The sequence below is a fragment of the Cetorhinus maximus genome, chromosome 12 (genome assembly GCF_964194155.1).
Source record: "Cetorhinus maximus chromosome 12, sCetMax3.hap1.1, whole genome shotgun sequence".
Classification (NCBI taxonomy): Eukaryota; Metazoa; Chordata; class Chondrichthyes; order Lamniformes; family Cetorhinidae; genus Cetorhinus; species Cetorhinus maximus.
In genome coordinates this window covers 90,345,715-90,368,298 of record NC_135890.1, presented here as the reverse complement: position 1 = coordinate 90,368,298, position 22,584 = coordinate 90,345,715, and the positions used below count along the sequence as shown (strand labels likewise).

The window sequence follows — 22,584 nt, the reverse complement described above, 5'->3', positions numbered from 1 at the left end:
AATGACATGCAGCATTAGTACATCATTCTAATGGTGCAACTGCCCAGCAATTTCTGGCCCTGCGGCCCTCCATTTCCATCAAGTTACTCCAATTTCTTGCCATAACTTCAGCGGGAGATTGGCTATATTTGCAAAGCAATTCAGAGCCCAACTCTTAAACCTTTCTTTGCATTCCATATTTTATCTTTTTTAAAAAAAGTAGATTCCACGTGTATACTTCATCATGCATGTCACTACACTTGAATTCTACATTAGGGAATGGAGTCTGTTTTGTTAAGACAACGTTTATATCATTTTAGAAGTAGTTATTCATTAAATGCTTTTAACACACTAAGAAGTTTAACCTTATTCCCTTTCTGGTACTTTTGCAGAGTGCAGTTTTGTTTGTACAGTTTATAGAAGTCATTGTGGTATTAATCAGGCAAACCTCACATGTCCGGGTGACTCGAGCTTTGCGCCCAATCTTCCTGGTAGACTGCAGATATTGTGGTGCAGTGAGAAGGTAAATCTACAGCAATTAGTGTCATTTCTTTGCCAAGATTTCTGTAAATACTAGGTATGTCAAAAAAGCATGGATCAGCAAATTGTTACTGAATTCCAGCATGAACTGAGAATGCAGATCTTTAACTGACAGTTTCAGCACACAAGTATTCTAATCAGGGTTTCACATCCACCATGTCCTAGCACTTCCTAAAATTCTCATTGAGCAGTATTCTGTTTCTTTTGAATAATTGATTTTAATTAAATAAATGTTATCTCTTGATTTCACATGGATGAATATTTGGAAAACACCAGTGGCTCTGTTCTACTATAGTTGATTAGAACAAAATGTGAGAATGTCAATGATTACAAATGTGCTTTATTCCCGAGTCATTCCTTTTTATGTCTACATATAAATAAGCATAATTTGTATTAGTCAGTCTTCAGGTGAAATGTGATAGTGGTTAGGGGATAAATGGACCAGGGCACACTGATATAATTCAGTCCCCATTTTAAGGTCATATATTCTGTTTTTTTTTATACTGGTGAGGGGACGTAACTAGTGGTAATGTCACTGACTGGCGATCCAGAGTTCTGTTGACATGGGTTCAAATCCCACCATGGCAGCTGGTGGAATTCAAATTTAATTAAATTTTAAAAATGTGGAATTGTAAGCTAGCCTCAGTAATGGTGACCGTGAAACTATCACCAATGGTTGTAAAAACCCATCTGGCTCACTCATGTCCTTTAGAGAAAGAAATCTGTCATCCTTACCTGGTCTGGCCTACATGTGACTTCAGACTCACCGCCATGTGGCTGACTCTTAATTGCCCTCTGAAATGGCCCAGCAAGCCACTCAGTTCAAGGACAATTAGGGATGGGCAACAAATGCTGGCCTTGTCAGCAGCATCCCACATCCCTTAAAGAATTAAAAAAAGAAACTACGTTTCTGCGCCTGGTGGAAGGATATCATTACAGTTGACATTAAGGATTTCTATTATAAATTTGTAGATAGGAATTTATAATGAAAGAAGATAAGTGAATAGAATATTTTTTAATATATTATAAATCTATTCAGACCTATAGGGCTTCTGGTAGATTTATGTCGAACTGTAGGCTAGTGAACCAGGTGGAGTAAGATAAATACACATATTTTGTTCTACTTGTAACAATGTTCCATTTTATTTCACTTTGATTTGTAGATATAGTTTGATAACTTTAGCTGTTTTCAATCATTAATGTTGGAGTGATTTAATGAAGTGGCACATAGATCTGTTTAACGAACTTTTAGTGAAACTTAGGCCAGGATTTTACAGCATCTCCTGCCTGCAGGATATTACGGTCCCATCGAACTGAATGGAGATTTAAATGGCTCGCCGCATCTGCCGGGGGAGACACGCTGCGGCGGGGCCGTAAAGTCCTGGCCTGAGTAAATTTAATGAATGAACAGCTTTGATCTGGTGTGAACCCTAATTGTTGTGTCAAAATTGCATTGTACATCTATATAGTAATTTTTAAGTTTACAAAATACAAAACTCTTTTTTTGTCCACTGACTTGAATGTTATTACAATTTCTTTTATATAAAAATGAAAGCTAATTTCAACATTTCTGTTTTACTACAAGTAATACTTAAAATTCTTACACTCTTCCTAATTGGGTTGAAAATTCAGAAGCTTTAAGTTAGTCACTGAGGCAGAGGCCAGAAGGGGGAAATTTTAAGAAATTGAAAGAATAAATTCTTTAAATTCTCACTGCAACAATATTACCTCTCTATCATAAATAAAAAAATATGCATGGTTCCATATATTTTTAACAAAACCAGTATAAGGCCAAATCGATTTTTTTAAACTAGTTGACCGCCCCCCCTATGGATTTTAACAAAACCCTCATTTAAAATTAACACCTATCCATGAAAAGTTAGTTCTAATTATGTTTTGTTTTCTGAATTCCCAGAAATTTGCGTCAGATTTTCCAGTCACTTCCTCCTTTTATTGACATTTTATCGTTACTACTTTTCTTCATGGTCATTTTTGCCATCTTGGGTAAGTTCTTGCCTACTTATTTTATGATTTATCTTTACTTTACATGGACCCTATCCAAATATGTTCTTTATATATTTTAAACACATATTAGAGTTTCTCATTTGAAGCATTGGGAACAATTGATCTATCTGATATTTATTTGATTTTTGAGCTAGAAAAATATTATTAAGCACAGATCATGAAATAATTAAATGATCAATATTACACAATCTTTAAATATGTAGGGAAGCTCATTTTTAATAGCGAAAATAATATTGAGACGCCGGAGGCATTAAGTAAATGACATTGAGTGACAACCTACTTTGGGTTTTGTGAAGAACTAAGGGCTGAATCTCAACTCCCAAAAATGAGTGGTTGGGATCAGGTGAGATGTTAAAACTTTAAAATCTCAATCAGAGGACATACTACATGTGAAATGGAAGGTTGGTGAGGGTGTGAAGAAAGGGTCTAAGATCTATTAATGCTTATGTCAGTGACCAATAAATTATGATGACATCTCAAGTAAGTCAATAAACATGAGTGAAAGTAGTTTTCAGATTATACTGATTACAGTGTCAGATCCCAATACACCAAAGTCACAAGATTCTAGAATAAAACTTTGTCTCTTTTACATCTTTTTAATACATAAATTTAAACAAATACAATTTAAGCATGGTGAACCAAATAATTGAAGGTTAGTTGATGTGATTCCTGGTTAGGGATAGAGGCTGACTGAGGTATTTATAATCTAGCTTGGATTCAATAGCACACCAGTGTTTCTCCTACACTTTATATTCCTGCCGTATATAGTTCCTAGCCTGTTTTAACAAAAAAAAAATCAGTTGTATGCTAGAGGATTCAGTAGTGGTCCATCCATTCAAACAATTGCAAATAAATTGGTACCATCCCGCTGATGCTTCCTGAATTGAAACTACTCCAGGATGCAAGTGCGTTACCTTGGTAGTATATCTTATTGGGGTAGCTTTTAGTGCAAGTGAAAACACCAAATTTTTGGTTTCTAAGAAAAGGAAATGAGTTATGAAATCATAAGGAGATACTTTCAGCCTAAATATATAGTATAAGATTTGAGTATTGCTGAAAAAGAGAAATGCTGTCGAAGCTTCTTTTCTTGCACCCATCGGGACAGGTTCGCAAGAATACCAAATCGCAAAGGGAACAACAATTTATACTGCATGAGAAGAGAGTGCTGATTTGTTGGCAAGGGAACTTTGATTGGTAAAGATGTTACCATGGAGCATGCACCATGGAACAGTTAACTGCCAAGCTTTTGTTTAAATTCAAACCAGGTAGATCGACTCTGATTGGTCAAGGCATTGCCATGGGGTATGAATCAGGGTATGGCTGCCCCCCAAGCTTTTGTTTAGTTGAAAAAGGTACAATGCGTGGACATGTTCTCTCTGTTTGCAAAGGACAAGGCCCTATGTGTAAATATATGTAGCTTTTAGCATACCTAAGTGAACCACACTATGAGCTTGACTGATAATCTTAAATTGGTTGTTGGTTTAATTCTTAGCACAGTCAGGATTGTTTAGTAAGTGCTATCCAATCGCAGAATCACACCTAATGTTGAACACCATGGCTGGAATTTTCTGGCCCCGTTGGCGTCAAGCACCATGGCAGGCGGCGGGGGGTGCACAATATGGCGAGAAGGCCAAAAATCAGTTTTATGCTGTCATGAAACCAGTTTGCGATCGTCCGCTCCTTCCGTCAATGGTAGGCCGCGTTTCTTGCCGCTGTATTTTAATGTATTTGCATATAATTATAAGCCCTGCTCACCCCAATCATCCCCCGAACGTCAAATTTACCGCCCACATCGGCGTGACTTTAGAACGGCATGCTTCACGTCTGCATTCAAATAGCATGCACCTGACAACTTGAACTCGAAGGTGAGTGCACACAACCTTGCGCAGTGCTTGCAAGCATCGCCCATAGGACGTCAAGAGGTGCCACGCATTCACGTGGGGCACAGGCAGTTGCTTTTTCCCAGTCGGTGCCTGGGAAAGGGCTCCAGTGCAGGTCAGGCCGGGTGGTTGGTGGTGGGAGTGCAAGGCAGCACACACTAAAGGAATTACTCAAGCACATGCCCGGGGGGGGTGGGGGGGGGGGGGTTGGCGGGGGAGGGGTGAGGGAAGCGGCCATGCACTTGAAAAGCTTGTCAAAAGTGAGCATTCTTCCGCAGCTGAGACGGTTCTGCTGCAGCTCTATTGACATACTTGGAGTCGGGCCTCTGAAGCTTTCTGCCCACTCAAACAACACAAATGCTCCAGAACTTTTCACCCCTTGGAAGCAGACTGCAAATTAAATGCGTTTTGGGGGGCAGCAGAGCAGTTGGCCAACTGGGCAAGTCATACAATCCCCTTGCAAAATGTGGCCATGGCGCTGTCACTAGTGGAGGTGCTCACAGCCCCTTGCAATGTCTTTATTAAGATTTGGATCAATATCCATCAGGATTAAAGCTACCAGCACAGCCTTGCAGTGCAGGTTAGGAGAATGCCTGCATCTGAGCTGAAAGCACAGCATGCAGTCCAATGGCCAAAACAGACGCCAATCGGTCAAGTGGAGTGGGCGGAGGTGGGTAGAGTTTGGACAGCCAAAGAGCGCACTACACACTGGCCATGAAAGTGGTAGCCAGCACTCTCCTCCATGCGTGAAGGGGCCTTCAGACTTAACCAAGAGAGGTTCTTAGTACACCTATGTTAACTCAAATGTGTCTCTCTTTGACCTGCAGGAGGAGAACATCAGGATCATGGAGCCTGGTGATTTAACGGTATGCCTCATGGCTTACAGAGACCAGAGGAGAAGAAGAAGAAGAGAGCAGCAAAGGCGCCTGGTTTGGTAAAGGGAAGAACACCTCCCTCAAGATGATGGGGTGGCAGGGCTTGCTGCGCACACAGCTGAAAATCCACAGCGAGCCATCGCTTGAAGGTGCCTCGTTAGACCCAGGGTCTATAGACGGTGCCTGTCATTCCTACAGAAGACTGAGAACCAGTGTTGCCAAAGACTGGGCATATCTAGGAAACTGGTCGGTCACATATGCCACCTGCTGCAGGATTTGGCGCCACGGGGACATGGAGGGTATCCACTGTCAGTGCCTGGGAAAGTGACCATGGCGCTCAACTTTTACGCTCGAGGCTCCTTCCAGGGCTCCTCAGGTGACCTGTGCGGGATCTTGCAAGCCTCCACGCACGAGTGTATCCAGGAGGTCACGGACACTATCTTCGCAAAGGCACAGAACTTTGTGTATTTCAACCGGGTTCGGGAAATCCAGGAAGCAAGAGCGCTGGGATTTGTGCAGATCTCTCATTTTCCACAGGTGCAGGGTGCCATCGACTACACTCATGTGGTGCTTAGATCTCCATGGCAACAAGCAGTCAACTATATCAAACACAAGGGCTTCCACTCGCTGAATGTTCAACTGATGTGCGACCACTACAAACACACCCTACAGGTCTGCGCATGATCCCCAGGGAGCATCCATGATTCCTACATCCTTAGAAAGTCTCAGATTCTGGATATCTTCCAGGGTCCAGAGAGGCTGCAGGGTTGGCTTCTCAGAGACAAGAGCTACCCACACAGGACATGTCTGATGACGCCCGTGCGGCGGCGTCAGACTGCAGCAGAACGACGCATAACGAGGCTCATGCCGCGACCCGGACTTTGGTGAAGCAAATGATAGGCATTTTCAAATGAAGTTCCGGTGCTTCGATAGGCCCAGTGGAGCGCTGCAACACTATCCCCAGGGGATGTTGCGCATCATTGTCACTTGCTGCGTGCTCAACAACCTTACGCTGCAACGGGAGAGGAGGACCTGGCTGAGTAGGAGATGCACGTATCCTCCACTGAGGAGGGCGTCGAAGGGGATGATGATGATGATGAGGTCCTTGACAGCAAGGATGCCGGCGATGAGGTCATTGCAACGGCCAGATGAGGCAGTGTGCTCGGGAGGCCCTCATAGCCGCAAGGTTCATGGAGGATGATGACGAGACTTAGGACAGTCCTCACATCCTCACATCCTGACATCTGTGAACGTTTGACTCCTGTGTAGCTGATGGAAGCGCACATACCCTCAGTTCTCAGGCTCATGTTGTGGAGACACTGCGGAGGCCCTAATAGTCGCTAGATTCCAGGATGATGATGACATGCAGTGAGGACACTCCATGGATCTTCATATTGCCTCTGTGAATGTCTGACTCCTGTCTGGCTGAGGCCAGCTTGCTAGCGTTCTGTGACCAGGATCATATCATGGAGACGCAGCTGTGAAACTTCAAATGCACCTGATCCTTTGTCAGCCTTCAGCACCTGACCCCTTCAGGAGCACAGTATCACCGGTCACAGATGCTGAAGAGATGGGGGGGCCAGCCCCGCCTCAAAGGTGCAGATAACACACAGAGAGAATGACGGAATTTTGTGATGCCTGCCTACGGCATTCTGGCAGCAATGAAAAGGACCATCGAGGTGCAGGCATCACTAATGTGTCCAGTGAATGTGAGCCAGTCCATCACTTTGGCCTGAAGGTTACACGCTGCACAGGGAAGAGGCCCGGGACTGAGACACCTGCCTTTATCTTGTGCAGGAACCAAGGCTTCACATCTGTGCGACACGAACACTGCTCATCATAACAAGGAGCCATAGGCAAGGAAACATCCTTGGGAGTTGATTTACAATAGTGAATATTAAGTGCAAGTGATTAACATCTGTGCCAGTCCCTGCAACTACATCTTCTTAACCTTCCTAACCTTGCCGCCATGCCTTGGTGCTCCCCCGACATCCACAGCAGAGGTGAAGGCAGCCTGCTGACTGCCAAGATCTGTGATGACCTTGGCGGGTGTCCTCTGGAGGGCTGAGACCTGGGGGCTCTGGCCTGCTTTTGGGGTCCTGCTGTGTGGCAGTGGCACCCTCCTTGGCCTGTGAAGCTGGAGCTGCCGGGGTCACAGGAAGAGGGGATTTGGACGTGCCGTACACTCCCGGAGCCACCTGTGTGGATGGCCCCAAGGTGTGCAACTGCTGATCCCCTTCTCTATGGGTGCCCGAGGGCCCCGGCTGACTCTTTGAAGAGTGGGGAAGCTGGACTGAGATTGAACTACCCTGCACCCCTCTCGCGTTGACACTGCTGGAGCCAACTATGGCATCAGCGATGGAGTTCAGCCCGTGCAGCAGTGCAGGACCGATGTTATGACCCACCCCCAGGTGCGGTTCCCCAAAGTTGTTGATCTAGGTGAGACCCCTCAATTTGTCACCGTCTCGCTGGGATACCCCCAAGTTGTTACGCCCCAGGTGAGGAGGGATGAACTGGCCCCCTGTCTTTATTCAGTTCTCCCCCCCTCTATTGGCCGCAATAATATTTAAACTAAAAAGGATCTCTTTTGTTGATACCTTTTTCCCAGACCCAATCGTTCTGGGTTTCAAGGAGCTGATTTGATCAGACTTTCTTGAGTTAAAGGTAAGAGTAGGTTTATTAACTACTAAAGTCAAAAAAGGATAAAACACATGCATATATGGTCATACAGGTTAAAAGTAAGAATTTAGTTTGAAGTAAATGAATATATACTTTTTAAATGTATGTGGAACAGTCCTTGAATCGTGGTGAGTAGGTGATTGAGCGTTGCGATTCGAGATTCCAGTAGAATTGATGCCGGTAGATTGGCTCCGGTAGACTAATAGTCGGTTTTGAGGTTCCAGTAGCGTTGACTTCAGTAGAGAGATAAGAGATCGGGACACCTGCAAAAATGATGATTTTCAGGGGTACTGTGCGTGGCTGTTAGTTCTGAGTCAAACTTCCAGCACTTGCTCTCTCTTGGAACACCCATCAATAGAAACCAGGGCAGTTTTTCAGCTCACTTTTAACCCCTCCTTTGTATATTTCAAGTGGGAAGCAAATTCACAAATCTGTCTGGGCATTGCTCACAGGATTTCCTGATGAGATGATTCCCATCTCCCAATATGTCCCATTGTCTCTACCAGAGGGAGCAATTAATTTCTGAATGTCTTTAGAAGTACCTTGTCTGGCAACAGGGTGGGTTCCATTACCTCTTAGGGAGCATCCCAGCCAGTAGCTTGTGTGTATTTTTTTAAAAACTCTGGTCTTATTTTTAAAGTCCAATATTTCCAGACACAATCTGGTGTCTTCTCCTTCATTATAATGACACCGATGTCCTGGACCAAGATCTCCATGGCAACCACTAACCTACCAGTGTTGACCTCTGGCGTGCCAGTGCTATACCCTCAGACTGAAGCCAGCCGGACACCTCCATCGTGCCTTGCAATCTGAGGAATGCAGCGGACATCCCTTCCTGATGTTTCCGAGCTTGTCTTTGCAGCCCCAGCAACTATATGACTGAGTCCAGAGGTTCCTCATCTGACTCGGACTCAGCAGATTCCTGGCCTCCAGCAGTCCTCTGAGTGCCGGAAACCTGGGAAGTCCCTGCCGCCATCTGCTGTGAACCAGACAGTGCGACGTGCTCACCAGATTGTGATCCCGAGGCTACCCTAAAGCTAGATCCCATCGAGGTGTTCGTCTCTGTGCTGGTGGAGGGTGTGGGTGAGCGCTGTGACGGGTCTGCGATTAGGGTGTCATCAGATTCTTCTTCCAAGTTTTTTTCAGGACTTGAATCGAGGACCTGGCCAAGGATCCCCTCAGCTGTTTCCCAGATGTGCCTACAAAAGCAAGGAGATGTAATTAGGACATGGCAGGGGACTGTGAAACAGGGGAAGTGACTCACAGCATGGTTGTCTGATGGATGTTGCACTGCTAGATCCTCATTTGGTTGAACACCGTCGACCTCACCTTCAGCACAGGAATGGTCCAGATCATTGCCGGCCAGCTGGATGACTCTATTTTCAAAGTCTGTGAGGACTTTGATGTCAGGCATTCCTCCACCAGTCTGTGACCTCTCCCTTTTATTGTGGTGCCAGCTTGTCCTGCATGAAGACAGATGGAGAGAGTGTAAGCAGGATCCTGTCAGGCCAGATGAGAAGGATGCCTGGCATGCGTGGGTACTTACTGGTGCCATGGATGGGACAAGAACATGATCTGCAGGGCAGATGAAGGTGTGTGTGAGAAAGAATGAATGGTGACGACGCTTGAACTGGCAGTGAGTGAAATCCCTGTGGATGTGTGATGGGCTTGTGAGTGTGTGAGTTGAGTGTGATGAGAAGAGTGATTTACCCTGGCTCAATGGAGGAGATCATTGATCCACTTTTGGCACTGAGTAGCTGTCCTCTTTTGCAGGGTGTTGGCACTGACCATCGCTGCCACTGCCTCCAATGCTGGATTTGTCACCTTGCTGGCTGGTCTTCACCCAGAGCGGGGCAGGAGGACTTCACAGCGGGCCTCCACTGCATCCAGTAGGTGGCCGAGGGAGACGTTACTAAATTTGAGTGCAAAATGTTTCCTCCCTTTGGCAGCCATGACTTTGCAGCAGCTTCCGATCCCTTAGAGAGTGCTAGCGCTGTGCAGGGGCACCCTTTAAATTTGGCAGCCAGATTACTGATGGCCTGAGGTGATGGCGGGGTGGGCGAATCAGAGGCTACCCCGCCAGCAATCCAGCTTGTTTCCCAGGAATGCATTATTAATGAGGCGAGACACGCTGGGAATGGGACGATACAGTGCAAAAACCTGCCATTGCAGCTGGCAGGTAGAAAGTCCTTTTTCCTTTCTGCTACCGCACTTTGTGCAAATCTGGGATGATTCCGCCCTGTGTTGAACGCTATAATTTTGCAAGCATGGGCTGGTTGAGTATGGTTAGTACTTTGCCTGTTGCAAACAGCTAAAGGGACGTGCTGTTTGATACAATCCACCAGTTGTTGGGATGTACAGTCTATATACCTGGCATCATACCGGCACTGAAATTCATATAGCACATTATGTTATGACCGATGCAGTTGGTAAAGCGGAGTTATTTAAAAATCCCAGAGGGAAACTTTAAACAACTGTCATAACCTATAATTTTAATTGTTATGTTTGAGATGTGACTCAAAATTTCAGGAAATTCTCAGGAATTAGACCACCAGTTCTCGAGGTTTTACATGAAACTAAATGAAGCATTTTATTAATTTACACAGTTTAAAATATATATACACATGACTACAAATTACTACTATCATAACGTTTAACAAATTCCTAAACTAATCTCCATTAAGGCAACAGCAACCCATAGACTTAACCAAACACCAGACAAAGCATTTTCACCTTACGAATTCAAAATGAGGCTCTTTTCACTTTGGTTCCTGTGGAGCCAGTTGGAGGCCTGCAGCTACCTTTTGATCTCACTTTGCCTCTGCTCTGCACACCTAAAACGGTTGTCTTGTTATACCTACCATTGCCCATTGAATGTTAATTCTCATTGTATCAACAACCTCTGAACCAAACCTCTCTAACAATAAAACCCCTTTCATAGTACCAATTTTATTAGTAATACAAACATATTGCTTGGTATCTGCTAGATAGGTGTCCGTTTTCACCCCACTTGAATGTTCTATTCAAAAAATGCAAATGCACACTTTCTCTTTTACATACCAAAACTAGTGTCTTCATTGGATGTACAAGATGCACTGCAGCAACTCACCAAGGGTCATTCGACAGCACCTTCAAAACCCATGACCTCTACCGCCTAGAAGGACAAGGACAACAGATGCATGGGAACACCACCACTTTCAGATTTCCCTCCAAGCCACAAACCATCCTGGCTTGGAACTATATTGCTGATCCTTCACTGTCACTGGGTCAAAATCCTGGAACTCCCTTCCTAACAGCACTGTGGGTTTACCTACACCACATGGACTGCAGCAGTTCAAGAAGGTGTCTCACCATTGTCTTCTCAACAGCAGCTAGGGATGGGCAAGAAATGCTGGCCTAGCCAGTGACACCCACATCCCGTGAAAAAAATTTTTAAATCAGAAATCGTGCCTAAGGTTCATATGTTACACCTCAACCTCACACACTGCTACAAGCTTTTACATGCTGATGGCTATTCAATTATGACAGGCACATCACCCAAACTCATTGCTGTAAATTCACTGACATGCTTCCTTTCTCTTCCAGGCCATGGTAACCCAAAACAGGAGGCAGTAGCAATGAATTTGCGGGAGACATACCATAGATTCATCTCCTCACCCCTTTGGAGGAAACAGTAATTGGCATTAGTGGCAGGGCCATGCTACTGGCATCACTGTAGCCATCCAAGATGATAGTATGTTCCTGCCTTACACATCTTATATCCCACTTCACACTCATCCCACAATCTGGTATGAAGTACTAGTGCAGATGGTGTAACCATTCACCTTTTGCTTCCCATTCATATCACCATCCCTCACTCTCATCCTGTCCTGTGCATTTATGCATTCGGACATTTAGGAATCGCATCCTGGCCAGCCAGTGGTGGCTGAAGCTAAAGGACCAAAGGAAGAGCAGACCTCTGAAAAAGAAGCTTTAATCTGACACCTGCAGCCAACAGCTCAAATACTGGCACTGCACATACCTTAAATGGTAGTATAGAGGCAGGATCTGCACGTGGTGAGTCACCAAGCATGGGTGGGCTGCAGCCAAGCCAGGGCAAAGGATAGTGCATGTTTATGCTCCCTGAAGGATGAGGTCATAGACAAGTTCTGCTGCAAAGGACTTAGATGGGGACTTTGAAAGGATGTGGGTACAGGAAAAGGCACACAGAAATGTCTCCTGTCATCATCAAGGAGCACAGAGGAGTCTGGCTCAAACTTGGCACGTGCTGCAGAGCATGGAGCCCATCGTGGTCCATGAGAATACTTGCAGATCCAACCGCGATGCAGCATCTGATGCTCAGTGTCTCAGCTTCCAGTGCATCAGACAGAAGCCACCTGCCTGAGCAAAAGCTCAGATTGAGGTCCTGAGATCTCTGCATGTTGCCATGCAGGTTGAGACTGCTTCCACCATGGCTGGAAATACCAGTGTTCAAAGGGCCAGGGAAAGTCTCACAGCAGTCCAACAACCTGCTGAGGTACCACCCGGGGGAGTGGCAGTGGCTCCCTGGTATAAGAATCTTCTGTCCTATCTCAGGATGGTGGCATTTGTAGCTCCTACCACTGCCACTCTGTTAGTGCCCCTGCTATTACCTGTCTGCCAGCTCAGACTGCTGCCACCCATGCTGAGGTGGTGCAGCCAAAGCTCAGGGGTGTCTTGTAAGGCATCTGTGGTCTCCCCCAGTCATGCTGCAACCTCAAGGGTAGCACTAGTAGTACACCAGGCCAGACAAAGACACCTGCAAGACAAGCCCAAGGGTGAATAGTTGAGCATCGTATGGATTATTGGAAATTTTGTTGCATAAAATTGGTGTGGGGTGGTTGCTTAGTGGTGTCTTTTATTTCAGCATTGTGGCCAAGAGAACACTGTGATGGTCCATATCAGTTGGATGATGAGATAAGGAAATGTTGAGCAGGAGAGTTCTGGGGATTTATTCAAGCGAATAAGATGATCACAGACATTGCCTCCAGACCATGGATGTGCCAGCCACTTCTCCTTGCTTCAGGATGTCATGAACTGCTCCACAACATCCCTAGTTGTAACATGGGTCTGTTTGTCAGAGCACTGGCCATGCATGGTGGGGTTGTGGAGGAGAGTCATTAGCCATGAGTATAATGGATAGCTCTTGTCACTGAGCTGCCACCCTCTGGTTCGATATGGTAGCTCAACAATGGCTGGAGCTGCGGACTGGCTCTGGATGAGAGCATCATGACTACTACCAGGAAAAGTGGGCATTCACCAACATGACCTGCATGCTAACTGCATGTTGAGTTTGCAGTTTTGGTGCATCCCATTGAGATGCAGTGCCTGCAAGGCCTTGTGTGTGTGCAGTTGATGGTTCCCTGCGCCATCCTGCCATTCCGACAAAGCCACGAGTCTGCTCCACCTGCTTCTCTTTGCCTAAAGAGAAAGCAATGAAGTCCCCACTCCTAAAATACAGGGCCTCTGTAGCCTCCCATTGATGGACGGTGAACTGCGATACATTGGCAGTGTCACCTGGGAGGATCTACTGGCATGGAAATTGAGGATCACAGTCCCTTTGATGGCCACTCACAGTGTCATCCTCACCCTGCTTTGAGGCAGCAGGTCAGGGTAAAGGAGGCGGCACAGTTCTATGACAACCTTCTTGGCGGAGCTCAGAAGTTGAACACACTGCTGCTCCTGGCTGAGGCGCGAGTAAGAGAAGTGCGCTCTGAAGTCCTTGGGTGGGTACAACCTCCTGAGACCCCTACTGCTTCACTCTCTGTCAGCAGCTTGCCTTCTCTGCTGCTTCTACCCTATCTCCCCCTGATGCTGGAATCCAGGTGGATCTGCAACTCTAGCCCCCACAACTGGGAGTGGTGTATTCAGCGGCCTTTCAAAGGCACAGAACTCCTTTCAAATGTCCAGCACCTCTCCCTTCTGACTTAAAGAACTTCTGTCAACTCCACTATCACAGTATGATGAAAGCAAAATACTGTGGATGCTGGAAATCTGAAATTAAAACAGAAAATGGCAGGTCGGGCATTAAATCAGCGTTACACACTGACTGATGTCACAACCTGCATATTTCCAGTGCATCCACAGGATGCCTGTGCTATTTCCCTCCATGACATGGGAATTGGCACAGGCCACACCAGCTACCGTAGTGCCAGAACCACCAGCATTATGGAGTTCAATTTTGCAGCCCTTGATGTGTGAATACCAAATGGGTGCAGGAAAGAGGATACTGGGTAACACAGGTTGGAGAATGAATGTACCTGTGCCACTTGTCTTTTGCAAATGATCAGCTCTAGAATAGTTAAATTGATATCTGGGCACAGCTCCAATTAGAATGCAGAAAACTGGTAAAGACCTGGAACAGGGAAAGTATTACATGTATGAAGTTTAAAATGGGCATACGCTTTATACTTGCTGGTCTTGTCTGAGGATGTTTCTAAGGCTAATGTTATGCTGTCTTCTAATAAGTGATGCCATTTTTTCATTATTTTTGTTTAGGCTTTTATTTGTTTTCTGCTAATCCATTGGACCCAGTAAGTAATCAAAATCTTTAATAAAAAATGTTTGTCATTTGTTTAGTATCTATATATTCTGTTTGAATACCATACACTGTGTGCATATAGTGAATATTCCAGTAGAGTTTCCTGTTTGTTAATGCACAGTGATGTTATGTTATATGATTCCTAGTTAGTTCTCTGGATTGTATAGTTATTGGGAGTTTTAATTAATTATTTGTAAAGCTTTGCTTGATTCACTAATTTGAGGTAAATTGTTTTAGCCAAATTTGTAACAAGTATGATTTAGGAACAAGGAAGGCCATTTAGCTCCTTGAGCCTGTTCTACCATTTAATCAGATCATGCCTAACCTGACTCCATATACCTGCCTTTTCCCCATATCCCCTAATACTATTAGGTTAACACAAATCTATCAATCTCAACATTAAAATTAACAATTAGTGTCAAATGCTATTTGCAGAAGAGATTTCCAAACTTCTACCACCTTTCGCATGTAGAAGTGTTTTCTAACTTCACTGCTAAATGGCCTGGCTCTATCTTTTAGGCTATGCCCTTAGATTGGGACACCTTGACCAGCAGAAATAGTTTCTTTCTCTCTACCCTCAGTTCCCATTAATACTTTGAAAACTTCAATCAAATCATGCCATAACCTCCTAGATTCCAGGGTTGGTGTAACCTCACATTGTAATTTAATCTTGGACTCCAGCTGTTAAATCTACATTGCACTCTCTCCCATGTCAATATGTCCCACTTAAGGTGTGGTGGCCAGAACTGAACTCCCAGGTGTGGTATAACTAGGGCTTTGTATAAGTGTAGCATGGCTTCAATCGATTGTATTCTAGTTCTGTAGATACGAAGGCCAGCATTCCATTTAACTTTATGATTGCCGTCTGCAACTGCCCATAACATTTTAGCAATCTATGTATATGGATATGGAACCCTAAGTGTACTTGCACCTGCATTGTTTTTAGTTTTTCACTAGTTAGAAAGTACTCATCTATTTTTTAGATCCAATGTGGAAAACCTCTCATTTGCCAAAATTGAAATCTATTGCCACAGTTTTGCCCATTCACTTAATCTGTTAATATTTCTTTATAATTTTATGCTTTCATCCACAGTGCTTACAATGCCACCTATCTTTGTGTCATCCAAAAACTTGGATATGTGGCTTTCTATCCCGTCATATGAGTTATTAATAAATACAGTGAATACTTGAGGCCTCAACACAGATACTTACAGGACACCATTAGTCACAATCCTGCCAATTAAAGTACCTGCCCATTATCCCTACTCTCTGGCTGCAATTTTACTAGCCCTTTGGAGACAGGCTGGGAGGTGGGAGGGGTGATAGATGGACGGTGAAAGGCATTGGGAAAGAAGCCCAACATGTTCCCACTGACGGGGAATAATTCCAGCAGCAGGAACGGCAGTAACCCTGCTGACCAGAGGCGGGTGGCTAATTAAACCAAATAATTGTCCTATTGTCAGCCATTTTACTATCCTGCCAGCATTTTACCGATGTCGGAAAGCCCCTCCACCACATGTGGAGTCCACCAGCTTCATCGAGGCAACCTCCCAGCAGGAAGTGATGACTGAGGTTGCTCCTGGGTAACCAACTTCATCACTGGAGGGGTCCCCCTTCCAATTGCTGGGGCCAGCCTGTCAGGCTTCGGCGCATCAACATTTTTTCCTGCAGCCCTTTGAGGATGCCTCAACATGGAGGCACCCTGCCCTTCATGCAGCCTCAGCAGCGGCCATCTCTATTGGTGGTGCTGGAGAGCTGTTGGCTGTCTGATTGTGGAGGCCGAGGGAGATCTTGGAGAGGCCGACCACTGTCATTAATGGGGCGCCGGTCCTGGCGGCGGCCTCTAATTGGCATTCACTGGAACAATTGCCACTGCGGTCTCCCTGTTCGCCCGCAAGGGTTTGGGACCCACATTTGGTTCCGATGTTGGAACTCGCAGTGTGCTAATAAAATCTCAGCCTCTGTCTTCTGCCACTCAGCCAACTTCCTAACTGGGTCAATCATTTGTCTTCGGTTCCATAAGCTTCAACATTAGCTAAATGTCTATTAAGAGGGGCTTTATCGAATGCCTTTTTCAAGATCATACAAATAACATCCATAGGCAATCCCCTGTCCACTACTTTAGTCACTTCTTCAAAACTTTCAATCTCATTCATGAGGCATCACCTACTCTTTACAAATCCTTATTGATCAGCTGAAAATTTTGCAAGATGTTCTGTTACTCTATCCTTAATTGTAGACCCTATTAATTTCCAAGTTTATTAAATAGCAGAAATTTTAAGAAAAATATAACACGCAAAGGTATGATGTTTTTAATTTGATAGTAAGTGCTTATAAGGGTTCAGTTTTTCTGACTATACTATTTTGTTTTCTGTTTGCAGTATTTTAGCACTCCAGAAGACAGCCTTGTCAGTTTGTTTGTTCTCCTAACTACAGCTAAGTGAGTGTACACAACATTCCAGTTGAACAACTGAATAGAAATACCTGTCCTTTGCAACAATAGTTGCTCCCAGGGAAAGAGCTTTAAATAGTGAAATGGGTTTTATTGTCCTTTTTATTTCTAGTTGCTAGAATAAGTTACATTCACGTAGCATGTAGGAAAATTCCAAATCATTGCCATATATCATTATAGTAAGCTGTTTGTAAATGTAGGGTGGTGGCATAGTATGTTGAGGTACCAGTAGTCTTTATCATTAGGTTGCGGGAGGAAGAGGAGTGAAGTGGGATGTGGTTTTGTGTGTGATTTCTTACCTGGTGAATTGGTACTGCCAAGCTGAGGCAGCAAAATTTCACATGAGGAAAGGAAATTACATGAACAAGCCCCATGTGGCTCAAATATTTCTATAATCCATATTTGGTTTGAGAAAATTGCAATACCTCTTCAGCTCATTGGATAAATGCATTACCAAGTGTGATACTGAATTATATTAGAAAGGCTTTAGGTTTGATCCCTGATTTGAGCTGATTAAGCTGATCTCTGTTGGGAAGTCCCTGGAAACATTGCAGTCGGATCCATAAGGGAAACCTTAGGCGTGGTTCTCTTCCTACGAACCTTCGATGAAAATTGTGGGCTGGGGAAATCAGACTTCGCTGTGATGTCCTTTGTAGTTATATAGCAGTCCTGAATCACATGTCAAAATAGCCTCTTGGTACCCCAGAAGGCTGACTCTTGGTTCCCTTAGAATTGAATTCTAACATGAGTCACCAACTGCAGGAGATGAGGGAAGAACAAAGGAGAAAATTGAAGTGGTGTTGGGGGTGAGGGGCAATCTGAAACAGTTGCCTTTTATTTTTTCTTAAAAAGGATAATTCTATAGTTTTCCAGATGTGATGATGCCAGCTTATTCCAAAAATCCTTGGTCCTGTGTATTCTTCATTGTGTATTTATCCATCGAACTCTACTTCATCATGAATCTGGTATGTTTTTGAATAACATCAATCAAAAATTGAGAATATATATCTATCTAATTATAGACCTAATTATAGAATTGTAGTATAATGAATTGTGAATTTATCTTGCACCTGTTTGCTTTACTGAGGTTATTTTTAACTAGTTTTGTTCACAATTTTCCAGCTTCTTGCTGTGGTGTTTGATACATTTAATGATGTTGAAAAGAAGAAGTTCAAATCACTCCTTTTGCACAAGCGATTGGCAATAGAACATGCCTTTCGCCTTCTGGTCAGCAAAAGGGTGAGTACTCCATAAAGTTTGTTTGGGTTTCATTAAGGAAATGGTATTTTACATTAAAAATCATGATTGCAATGATAATCAGTATACCTTCCCCCCAACCCCCCCACCCACCCCCGGAAGTCTCCATGGCGGCCCGGCCCACAGCCATAACCCACTGCAGGTGGGCTTAACAATGCCAGTGTGGGTCTTCCGCCCCTCTGCAGCTCCAAAAGTCCCGGCAGCACCAAGAGCACGTTAGTGGCTGCTGTCAGGACTGCAACGGGGGAAACTGAGAAGGCCCAGGGCTCCCTGAAGCAGTCAGTCCCAGGTCTTGACCAGGGTGGGTTTCAGCTGGTCAGAGAGGGTGGAGGTGTTGGGTTTAAGGCTGAAGGAGGCACGCCTTATTATGGGGGTGAGCTCAGCGGTGGGTCAGGTGGGTCGGGTGGGCTTCCCCCCAAATTTATGTCTCTCCCCCCACCACCGGAAACATGCCTGGCAGGGGCATGTAAACTGCAGCCTATATCTAAAAGTGCTGTATGCTTTATTCATGCTAAAAATAATGAATGTCACTGATTTTTTTATGTCTGTGATGAGATTCTCAATTATGCAATTAAAATTGTGTCCTATAAGGACCCTTGTCATTTCGATGGTCTTTCACCAAAATTATTCCATCTAGATCATCTGGACAAGAGAGTATTCTGATAGAGTTTCAGATGGTTTCCACGACCATACAATAACACTATAGACTGCTTCCTTACCTTTCACTCTAACCTCCAACTTCTGTTTATTGAGACTGATGAAGGGATGAGGGGAGATGTAAAATATCATAATTAAATGGAGAGACAAAAGGTCAGTGCAAGTACTTGTGACCTTCAGTTTCCATGCCCAGAAAATATTAGGAAAAATTATTTTTTTAAATTTGGAAGTAAAACACTCCTCCTTGACAGGACAACAATATTACAGGATGTTCTCTATAAATTGCGAGCAGGTTTTACTTTTAATAATCATTTTTCTCCACTCTGGAAGACATTAACCTATTCCTGGATAACAGTTCCATAACTGGGTGCCCTCCATTACTTCATTTAAGTGTCCATTATTTACCTGTGAGCCTTGACCACATCCACGTAATTGTGATTAAAGCAGGAATTTCTGGATAGCAATTAGAAGCTGATTATTTTTTTCATACCAACTAAGGGGAACTGAAGCCACTTTGTAGGTGTCCAGTGCTTCCCCCACTGAGAACTCATTCAGCATAAAGATCGGGACTTAACGTGGGGCTTTCATGATCTGTGTGACTCAGTAGAGAAATTCAATGTACAAGCAATATTCCATAGATGTGTAACAGTCTTATCTATATCTTTATGTGGTAATTCTCTATTGCAGAGGCCTAATGGCATTTCCTTCAAACAGTTTGAAGGCTTAATGAGATTCTACTCTCCAAGAATGAGCGCCAGAAATAAATATCTCATCTTCAAAGCATTGAAGAAAAACAATACCGAGTTACTGGGGTAAGGAATTTCAGATGTTTTGCACTAATTATCAGTTCTTTTTGAAAATATTTTCCTTGCTTTTTTAAATTAATTCATTCTAGAATATTTTTTGTAGGCACAATGCCTGCTAGGGTTATGAGTGTGTGAATAATATAAATATTTTAAATAAATATCTATCCCACAGAATGGAAGATTTTTACAACTTCTATGAAGTTGCTGGATTAAAATGGAAAGTAAGTAATTTGAAAATTTTATAATTTGCTTTCTGTAGTCCAGTAACTGAGCACTAACCTAGTTATTGGTAAATGCTAAGCAGCTGGATAGGAGTGCAATTTACCTACTTTATATCACAATTTACGCTGTAAATCTGTAGAATAGTGGTACAGATTTGTGTAAAAATCCAATATAAAATAAATGGTCCTAAACTTGTGGGCTATTGGTCAGTGTTTTTCCATGATGCACTGTGGGTCTATTCAAAAGTAAACTATATTCAAGGTATCAAGAAGATTATAGCAAAGATACGCGATTTTTAAAAATTTCATTTACGGAATGTGGGTGTCGCTGGCTAGGCCATCCCTAATTGCCCTTGAGAAGGTGTTGGTGAACTGCCTTTTTGAACCGCTGAAGTCCCTGTGGTGTAGGTACACTTACAGTGCTGTTAGGGAGGGAGTTCCAGGATTTTGACCTAGCAACAGTGAAGGAACGACAATATATTTCCAAGTCAGAATGGTGAATGGCTTGGAGGGGGACTTCCAGATGGTGGTGTTCCCTTGCACCTGCTGCTCTTATCCTTCTAGATGGTAGTGGTTGTGGGTTTGGAAGGTGCTGCCTAGGGAGCCTTGGTGAGTTTCTGCAGTGCATCTTGTAGATGGTACATTGCATGCACTGTTGGCCGGTGGTGGAGGGAGTGAATGTTTGTGGGAGGAGTGTCAATCAAGCAGGCTGCTTTGTCCTGGATGGTGTCAAGCTTCTTATTGCCTCATTTTGGAAGAAAGGTAAAGCATAAAAAGCCTTGGTTAATTGTACAGCAGAAAAGCTGGGATAATTTAATTCTGTAGATTTTCTTAATAAATTCCCAATGCCAGGGTTGAGAGGGAGTGTAAGTTAGACCTAGAGGTATAACATAGTTGCCCCTGTTCTTTGACCCACCCTCTTTTATGCGCAACTCCCCACATTGAACTTATCCTATTGGTTATTCTTTGATTAAATTATTTATCTAACATCTTAGCATTGACTGTACTGTTGAACAAAGTAAAACCAACATATACTGCAATTGATTACATTTAAATATTGCTTTTTTCTCTCCCCAGGCAAAAAGAAGTGGAGACTATTGGTTTTATGACCTTCCACATACTCCATTTCTTATTTTTAAAGGTACTATTACCTTTTACTATTATTGTGGATTACCCAATGAAATAACCAGGCTCTTGCAAATCAACCTATAAATCTGTTTTAGAAATATAAAATTATCAGTTACTTTTTAGGACCTTCAATCGATCTAATTCTAAATTTACTTTTAACTGTTTTTATTCAATGAATTTAAATGTATTGCATGCATTATAAATCTTAATGAGTTATAACGTTTAGATTAATCTCAAGGCTTGGGTAACCAAAGCTTAGTTTTATGGCTAATTACGTTATCTGAGCCTCAAGAATAAATTAGTTTTTTTATGTATCTTATAAAATTCATTGGGCAGAACTTTTCACTCTGTGGCCGGGCACGCGCCCAACCCGCTCAAGCATGAAATAATGGTGATGACGCCAGCTGAGCATGCCGACGTCAACGTGCACTCTCGCGATATTTCACTAGGTGGGCGAGCAATGGAGACGGAGGCGTATTAATTAAGAGGCCAGTTAAGGCCCTTGACACACCAATTGTCTCTGACTTTACATAGCCCGTGCAATTTTTCAGCCAATGCAGGGGCAAAACAGGCAGGCGGGTAGGCCATAATTAGCAAAAGCTCATCCATGAGCGGGATAAAAAGGGTCAGTGGCATTGTCAATATAAGTAGCATGGAGTTTTGGATATAACTCACTGCTGGTTGCTTCTGTGAACTGGACGGTTTCATCTTGCTTCAGAGCTGCATTCTGAGCATTTCTAGGCTTCGTTTCAGGACTTATTGTCTTCCAGGCCCCCAGATGATTCAGACCGCGTGGGCCCCTCCAGGTATCAGACGGCCTTCCGTAACCCTGGTAATGGGGATATGGTCTCCGCTGGAGGCACCTCCTCTGAGGAGGAAGAGAGGGGCAGAAGGGAGAGGAGGCCAGGTCCCAATGCAGCTTCCAGGGGGGAGACCTGTGAGAGGAGAGGCGCAGGCACAAGGGGGGCAGGGCCAACAGGAAGTCCAAGGTGGAAGGGGGCCGCAGAAGATGCCACTATCCTGCTGCCAGGGTTTACAGGTGGTGATGCAGCTACCTCAATATGTCCAAGGTGCAATGCCCAAGGAGGCTCTGTCTCTCAAGGGAGACAGTGACCTCCATTTGTCAGAGGATCAGGCCTGAGATCAGCTCCGACTGTGTTGGTGGACTTCCTATGCCAATGGCGTTCGAGATCTCAGTGGCCCTCAACTCCTATGCCTCCGGCTCTTTCCAGGGCTCGGTGGGGGATCTTTGTGGAGTCTCACAATCAGCTGTCCACAGCTGCGTCAAGCTGGTGACATAAGCTTTGTTCAGGCTTGCATTGACTTTCATTCATTACTATATGTTCAAGGCCAACCAGGCAGAATGAGCCACAGGCTTTGCAACGATTGCTGGGTTCCCCCACGTCCAGGGTGCAATCGACTGCACACATGTGGCCATCAAGGCACCAGCGGGTGAGCCGGGTGCCTTTGTCAACAGGAAGGGATTCCACTCCATGGACGTGCAGATAGTGTGTGATCACGAGGTG

General features: G+C 44.2%; 1 protein-coding gene across 3 annotated transcripts in view; it reads left to right on the top strand.

Annotated features, from left to right (window-relative positions):
* Window positions 1-22,584, top strand: part of tpcn1 (two pore segment channel 1) — a 129,107-nt gene that overhangs the window by 53,063 nt on the left and 53,460 nt on the right. For all 3 annotated transcript variants that reach the window (XM_078554065.1, XM_078554064.1, XM_078554063.1), the window contains exons 5-13: window positions 372-502; window positions 2,435-2,523; window positions 14,495-14,529; window positions 16,919-16,977; window positions 17,855-17,954; window positions 18,112-18,228; window positions 19,591-19,715; window positions 19,882-19,930; window positions 21,008-21,071. In XM_078554065.1, coding sequence (XP_078410191.1) covers window positions 372-502; window positions 2,435-2,523; window positions 14,495-14,529; window positions 16,919-16,977; window positions 17,855-17,954; window positions 18,112-18,228; window positions 19,591-19,715; window positions 19,882-19,930; window positions 21,008-21,071 — 769 coding nt within the window. The remainder of the gene's footprint in view (window positions 1-371; window positions 503-2,434; window positions 2,524-14,494; window positions 14,530-16,918; window positions 16,978-17,854; window positions 17,955-18,111; window positions 18,229-19,590; window positions 19,716-19,881; window positions 19,931-21,007; window positions 21,072-22,584) is intronic.